The sequence below is a fragment of the Morone saxatilis genome, unplaced genomic scaffold (assembly GCF_004916995.1).
Source record: "Morone saxatilis isolate NCDOM2014 unplaced genomic scaffold, NCSU_SB_2.0 Contig2, whole genome shotgun sequence".
Taxonomy (NCBI): Eukaryota; Metazoa; Chordata; class Actinopteri; family Moronidae; genus Morone; species Morone saxatilis.
In genome coordinates, this window is record NW_023339762.1 from 5752138 (window position 1) to 5759652 (window position 7515).

Below are 7515 nucleotides of genomic sequence, written 5' to 3' on the forward strand. Positions count from 1 at the left end.
CCATCAGCTGATGTGTGTTTACGATTAGCTGTGATCAGCTGATATAGCTGGAATTGAGAGCTGAGCTTGACTTCGTGGCCTGCCTGAACTAACGCTATGCTTAATTTTTGACAACTCATCAGAAACTATTGGGCCAATCATTCCAAAACTCTGTCAGGATCATCTACAGACTTTGCTTATCTAAAGTTATGAAGGAAATTCCGATACATGTTTGTTTGTTGTACATTGTTAGGGATGCTCTGTCACAGGGGGGCGCCATGGATGCAATAAGTTTATATCTGATTTGAGTGAAATTTCATTCATATGTTCTATAGTCATTTTCATATAATTATATAAAGTTTGGTCATGATTGGCGAAAAGGGGATTTGCTCATGTGTGATGAAAGGTTGCCTCACTGCAGCCTATGGTAAAGTCAGAAGTCTGTTACTCTATATTTTTCAAAATATGCAAAACCAACTAACATCTACATCTCCACAAATATTCATTCAAATGCTATGAAAATCGACCCAGACATTCTTTGGAAACTAGATATCACATGTTTCGAATGGTGTTCAAATTGGTCAAACAATGATCAGTAGTGGTTGAGTTGTTAAAACAAAAATCATAACTAATGGCAGAACTTACTCGTTAAAACAACCCAGTATTTGTTCCAAAGATCCGTCAATCGGCTGCACGTGACTTCCACTAATACACACCGCACAACTGAGCTGAGAGACCATACAAACACACACATACAAAATGACAAAGTAGAAATGTATTTAAAGAAGGGGGAAATACTAACAATTATCATTTTGTGATCATAAGCTTAGAGCTTCATGAGCAGCCATAAAACAGAGCTGCTACTGAAAAGCCACTGTAACGGTCCATTATTGTGGGGGGAGAAATGTCAACATAGTAGAAATCACAAAAAGCTGATAAAGATGATAAAAGTAACTTTCAGCCATAGCTGTCTTACCTTTATAACTTGGGAGTACACAGCCATTTTGAGGGTGACACTCGTGCCAAGGGACAGACCCATCATGGCGATCCTGCTGCCGAGGACTTGAGGATGCTGCTGGAGGACTCTATAGGCCGTCTGCATCAGGAAATCATTTGTGATATAGGAAGAAAAGAAATGAGTTTGTGTGGATTTTCATGCTTTATATTAACATGCATTCCAAAACACTATTGTAGAGGATAAAGCATTGTGCGTCTTTCTGCATTTCTTGTTGTTTACATCCTGGTGGTAACTGGCTTTGCATTTTAGTAAGACTTTGTCTAACTTAAACCTTGAAATAAATATTGTTTTCCTGTTAAAGCAGGATTTGAGGTGCTTTTCCTTATCTGAACTGAAGCTCTAAGGCTAGAGGGTGTCAAATGTTGGATGAAGCCCTTTGAGACAATTTTGTCATTTTTGACTGTAGTGTTTGTTTATTGTTCCACTCTCTCTGCCATAAAAATTATCATGTCAATCCAGATCCAGCCACTCCCTCCTGTCCTGAAGGCTGCAGTAATGCATGCAGTAACTCCCTTCCCAACGTTTCCACCACCGATATCCTGGTTTTGACCCTCTCCTGGCTTTTGATGAAAATGTCTAAGAATTTTATTCTACTCTGCCTGCCTCTGTCATGCTTTTGGGTCCAAGTATATTCTGTGCCATAATAATTGCACCCCCAGCCAATGAAAAAACTGCTGACGCTGCCGGGCTGAGAAACAGTTATGACTGTATTACACCATTGAGGTTAATCGTGAATTTTAAAGGTCCCATATTGTGGAAAGTGAGATTTCCATGTCTTGTGTGATTATAAAGCAGGTAGGTGCTGTATAAATACTGTGAAAGTATTAAAACGATCAATCCACAGAGAAGGCTGCCCATATTCAAGCTGTCAGGACTCCCGTAAGGTTGTGATGTCACAACTGTATAGTCACCCCCAGCCATGCTCCCAGCACAGCCCATCCATCCAAGCTTTGTTTGTTGTTTTAACTTTATTAAAAGTTAAAACAACTTAAGTTAAGTTAGTATTTTATTATTGATTAACAACACAATACCAAGCAGTCATTGCACTGCTGAGCCAGCAAGCTACAAGACAGAAACATCTGGAGGAAACGCTGCACAGCCTTAAAAAGACGGCTTGTTTCAAACAGAGGATGAAGTGAAGGAGTGCATTAAAGGCCAGTATAAAATAAATAAGTATTTTTCTCAAATTGTGAATCATGATCACACCAACAAATACTTTGGGTCTGGGTCAGACTCTTAAACGACACTTCTTCCAGTTATATTTCATTTCAACACTTCAACACTCTCTGGTCTGAGTGAAGGTGAATGAACCTGTGAACCATTTTTATTGACACATAAACACAGATAACACACTTCCAGGTGTGTGCAGCAAAGACTTTTAACCTACATAACTCAACACAATCTTAACACAATATGACAATCTATCTCACACCCAAAATAAATGATTATTACCAGTATGCAGGTTGTAGCTCATGATCTTCACCCAAGCACTAGTGCCGCAAGGTCTGTATTTTTTGCTGGGAATTTTGGAATCTAAAGTGCAATTTATATTTTGTTATTTGAAGTTACACATAATAGATGATTTGAAAGCCGGTCAAGGTCAAAGCTATGGAGGCACCACATTTGTGACTGGCTGCTCATGGAGATTCTTGATAGTGACTAAAACAAGTTGAAGGAAGGCTCAGTTAGAGCTTAAACACTTTTTTTTCAAAAAGTTTCAGCTTTAGTTTAGGTTTCGGTGTTGCAAATACTTAATTTAAAAAAAAAAAAAAGTCAAACATTACCTGGTTCAAGCTCCTAGATTATGGGCTACTTTGTCTTATGTGATAGTAAACTGGATATCTTGGAAACGTCACCTTGGGCTTTACAGAACTGGTTAACTGACAAAATAATCGGTAGATTAATCGATGAAGAAAATGTTAGCTTCAGCCCTAGACTCATTAGTCTTCACCTCAGTAAAACATATCTCCTAATTAAACATTAAGTATTGACACAAGGCGAAATAGAGACTAATTGGATGTATAACTCCAGTCTTACTTAGTGCATAGCCTCCTGTCACTCAGTATCACAATGTGAAGTGAAAGGGTGTGAGGATTATAATTAAAGGACGATATGGTTTGATCACATACAACATATGTCAGCAGGTGAAATCCTGAACTGAAAATCCATTTCACGTCGGCTGCATGTGAAAGTAGGTAGCTGTTTGCTAACGTCTTAGCTACAACTGCTTCATAAACTGGTAACATGTCCGAGCTGTGTCTGTCAGTTTGTTGTAGAGTTCTGCTGCTCCCTGGTGGCCATTACATCAAGGTTTTTATTATTCTGGGGTATTCTGAATGAACGATGATTAGGCTTTTTTTGTCATTTAGATGCTTTACCTCAAAATACTGGTTGTCCACTAACTTCCCAGTTTCCATGGTGATTTTCGGTGTCAGGTAGTCAAGGGCCAGAGAGGCGATGCCGTGGGAGGCCAGCAGTGCTGACCGGTACTCCACCAACTTCCCTCCACCCCCCCACAGATCCAAGAGGCCGGGGAAAGGTCCTGGTCCTTCAAACAAGTAAAAACACCAAAAACAGTTCACACTTTACACAACTATACTGGTTAACTTTCATGGTTAATGGTAGTCTATTGGTGATTGTTGCTCAGAATGTCAGACCTCAGCTGCACATATAGGACTCTCCTCTGGTCCTACCTGAGGGCAGGAAGAGGGTCGCAGTGAGTCCATCCTCTGTGATCGGGACCCTGCGGACACCGGGCGCCATATACCAGCGCTCCACCACCACACCAGCCAGCGGCACCTGATCCACGAAGCCCTCAGTCCGGTGACCCTGGTACACCGAGATTGTGACCTCCATGGGAGTCTGGACATCTTTCATCTTCCTCATCCTGAGGGATGATGGGAAAGAGTCGATGCTGATACTGATAATTGGTTCAGTATTGACTGGTATCATCTGAACATTCTCCATTCTTTGTTGGCCTACCTGAGCCCAGGTTTGCTGCCTGGAACTGGTCTGAGGCTCCACAGTAGACCCATCGGTTCAACCCCAGAATATGTCCCACCCAGACTGGGATCTTCTGAGACTGTAAAGTAAAAGGGGCGAAGAATTGTTTTTATTTGGATGCTCATGATAGTGTATTCAAAATTCACAAAATGTCGTATACCTGCAAACATTTCTAAATTAATGTTCCTGGATTTTCAAGGTCCAGGCATTGAACCATGTACCATTCACAGTCCCGGTGGCATTGGCAGTATAGTGACCAAACGCCTCCCAGCTGTGTCCATCTTCACACTTGTGGAGGGCATGAACAGTCAGCTGGAAACCAGGTGGAGCGTTCTGAACCAGGATGATAAACTTCTCATCCATGAGTCCTCTGGACGGCTGGACTGACAGCTTCACACAACACTGCTTCATGTCCATCCTGAACTGAGCAGACAAATAAAATAACAGACACATATGTCAAACTGTGGACAAAATAATAGACCAACCAAATCAACCAAATCTATATTATTAAAATGTAAAAAAAAAAAATTATATATATATATATATATCAATGCAATTAAGGCAGAAACTCTTTTGGGTTAAACTGAGTTGTACCAATAATGATGTTCACGTGTCACTAAATGTAATCCAGGATTTCCCTGCAGGTCTCACACAGAAGTGGGATGATACGTGAAAAAAGAGAGCTTGGGAGAGAAGTAGATAGTTCTAAACAACCAGGACACTAGTCCACATGTAAACACACTGCAACTCATTTGTCATAAATCCAGTTTCCTTGATACTGTACTAGCTAGTTTTTTATGATACCTTTGGTCTACCTATTGTTTATAGTTCCTCATCTTTTTCACAGCAGGATCAAAAAAATGTCACTGTGAAGTATGGTGTAGGGTTCAAGGTGAAGCCTGGGACATCATTCATCAACTATTCATGTGTTAGCAATCATACACTGATACAGGTTACTCTTCACAGTTGCAGGTTTTCTCTGCTCTACTGAACTTTACTACTTTAGTTTGTGGGCTGTGAATATTATCAGATAGTAGAGCTCTTGTTTGAAGATTATTTAAACCTATAAATGATGTCATTTAAAATGAACTCTTTGCATTAACCAGTGGTGGAGGGAGTACTTAAATAGCAACAAAACAAAAGTTATCCGTTATCAGAAAAGGTTATAAAGGATTATCAGTAAAATGTACTTAAAGTATGAAAAGTAAAAGTACTCATTAGGTAGAGTAACCCTGTAAGACTGTTTATTGGTATCAAGTTGTAATTATTATTATTCCACAACAGCAGTATTTTAATATTTGTTAAGATCATATATACTGTCAGTGGTTGAGCAATTTTTGACTACATTGTTCACTATTGGGTAGTTAAATAAAATGTATCATTCTTTATAAACTGATCATATGTATTTTATATAAAATCTGCAGATTAACTTGTAACTATAGTTTTCAGACAGAGTAAAAAGTAGAACATAACCTATCCCTCTGAAATACTTAGTATCAGTCCATTACCAAGAGGGTCGTTTATAAACTCAGAGGAACGTCCCCTCAGCAGGCTGAAAAACACATGAATCATCTGAATCAGTGTAGTCGTATCAAAGGCCACACAGTGTCTCCATACCCTAAATAACAGCAGAGCTCCTTACAGGGCGCAGTATGGACAGCACTTACTGCACACTGAGAACAGACTCACACCTGTTGTCTTCAGGTCTGTCGTCTTCAGCTGTTGAACTCTTCACAGAGGCCGCAGAGCAAAATCACGACCGAGTCAAACTCACTACAGCTCACTGACAGACCGAACTTTACTTTAACCTTCTGAAGTCCAACCTCAGCGGGTGGAGCTTCAGTCTCCTCCCACAGCAACACCGCGGGGACCGGACGCCAGATGGCGCCGTCGACTCACTCCAGATTCTTACACATCAGCGTGCCTGTCTGCTGCTGGGGTCTGCTTAGGACCTCGACCTGTTGCACATGTACTCTCCAAGCAGAGTTGCGCTGTTTTGGCTGAAGACTACTCGTTTTAATTTAGTTTTATGATTTAGGTTATATACTGTGCAATAATCCAATTTACAGAGGGATGTTTGAGTACAATCATATTATCCCTCCATATGGTTATATCTGTATCAGTGAATGTCTATACAATGTCTACATTTTATTTTTATCTATATTTTTATTCAGTACTAAATCATTCTCAGAAACTTCTTACCTTAAGTTTGAAAATAAGAATAAAGACACACACTCACTCCCATCTCTCGTAGGTACCAAGTTCTGCCAATGGAGAAACAACATGACATATCTCAGTCTGCTGTGAGCTTAAGGGGTTGCCAATCCCACTAGTACATATAATAGAAAATGTAACTGTGCCAGTTATAATTTGAAAAATATATTTTATAAATGATTGCTCATTCATGATTGCTTGTGGCTGCCCCCCATTATTGAAAGATGTATTATTTATAATAGGTCTCACTCACTATTAGCCTATATCTTCACAGTTAATTGGATCTTATATATAATGCATCATATATTTTATATGTTACTTGTGTATTAGTTTATTATCAGGTCAACAGCTGCTCTTAATACTAATTGACTGAAAAAAAATTACTTATAAGTGAAGAGTGGAGAAACAAGAACAAGACAATAAGAATAAATACAAATATTCATGTTTAATGACATAAATAGAAATCAAAATGAACTGAACAATAAAGCCACACAGATGTTATATGTATGAATAAATGATGCACTGTCAGTCACATGTCTCCAGAAGAACCCACACGCCCTCTGACCTTTGACCTCTGAAGAAAATGGAGAGGTGCGGGGGGTAGCTGCTGCCCAACTGAGTGCACAACAACAAAGTGTCGTCATCTGGTTGTCAGTCAGCACCAAAGCATCCATCTGTCCCCTCACAGGCCCTCTGACTTTATGAGGGGCCAAAACATATAACATGTTCCTCTGGTTCCTCTGGTTCTTGTCAATCCTGTGGCACCTCTGCTTTTACTCAAAGGATCGCTCAGACAATTTATGGAATCCTCTCTGCCGTCTTAAGGCCTTCTCACACTGTAACTGAGTTTTCTCGGCAATCTGTTGACCTCCTCAAGTAAGAACTAAGAAGTAAATCACTGGCTCCAACAAACTGTGTTACACTTCCAGACCTATATAATAATGTATAAATGTATAAACATGTTTATTGATATCAGACTTTGAAGGAAATTTAAGACAAATGCTAATTTTTAATTAAATTAATAATTATTATATATTATATTATTATATAACATTTTGTGTCATGTTTTTTTTTTTACAAAGGCCTCCTGGAGTTATGAGAAATCAGTATGGGGGATTTTGGTAAAACACACCACACAGTTTCTTCTGTTGGTTAGCCTGTCACTGGTCGCCGTTACCTCCCACTTCACACACCCATCTCCACAAGGCCACGCCCCCTATTGGATTCTCTGGACTGCATTTTTTTTATTTGCTGGGGGGGGGGGGCAGAAGTTAGGGGTTTAGTTACAATTCAAGGGTAAG

At 39.7% G+C, this 7515-nt stretch overlaps 1 protein-coding gene across 6 annotated transcripts in view; it reads right to left on the minus strand.

The window, feature by feature from the left end:
- Positions 1-5837, minus strand: part of LOC118330655 (peroxisomal succinyl-coenzyme A thioesterase-like) — an 8340-nt gene extending 2503 nt beyond the window's left edge. Inside the window, exons 1-7 of one of the 6 annotated variants that reach the window (XM_035665288.1) lie at positions 5692-5837; positions 4222-4423; positions 3980-4079; positions 3691-3884; positions 3376-3545; positions 956-1075; positions 625-707 (exon numbers count right to left, since the gene is read on the minus strand). In XM_035665288.1, coding sequence (XP_035521181.1) covers positions 625-707; positions 956-1075; positions 3376-3545; positions 3691-3884; positions 3980-4079; positions 4222-4417 — 863 coding nt within the window. In that variant the 5' untranslated portion in view covers positions 4418-4423; positions 5692-5837. Of the gene's footprint in view, positions 1-624; positions 708-955; positions 1076-3375; positions 3546-3690; positions 3885-3979; positions 4080-4221; positions 4424-5617 lie in introns of those variants that run through there. The other 5 variants (XM_035665292.1, XM_035665289.1, XM_035665290.1 and 2 more) reach the window with 5 other exon arrangements.
- Between the last annotated feature and the right edge of the window lie 1678 nt (positions 5838-7515).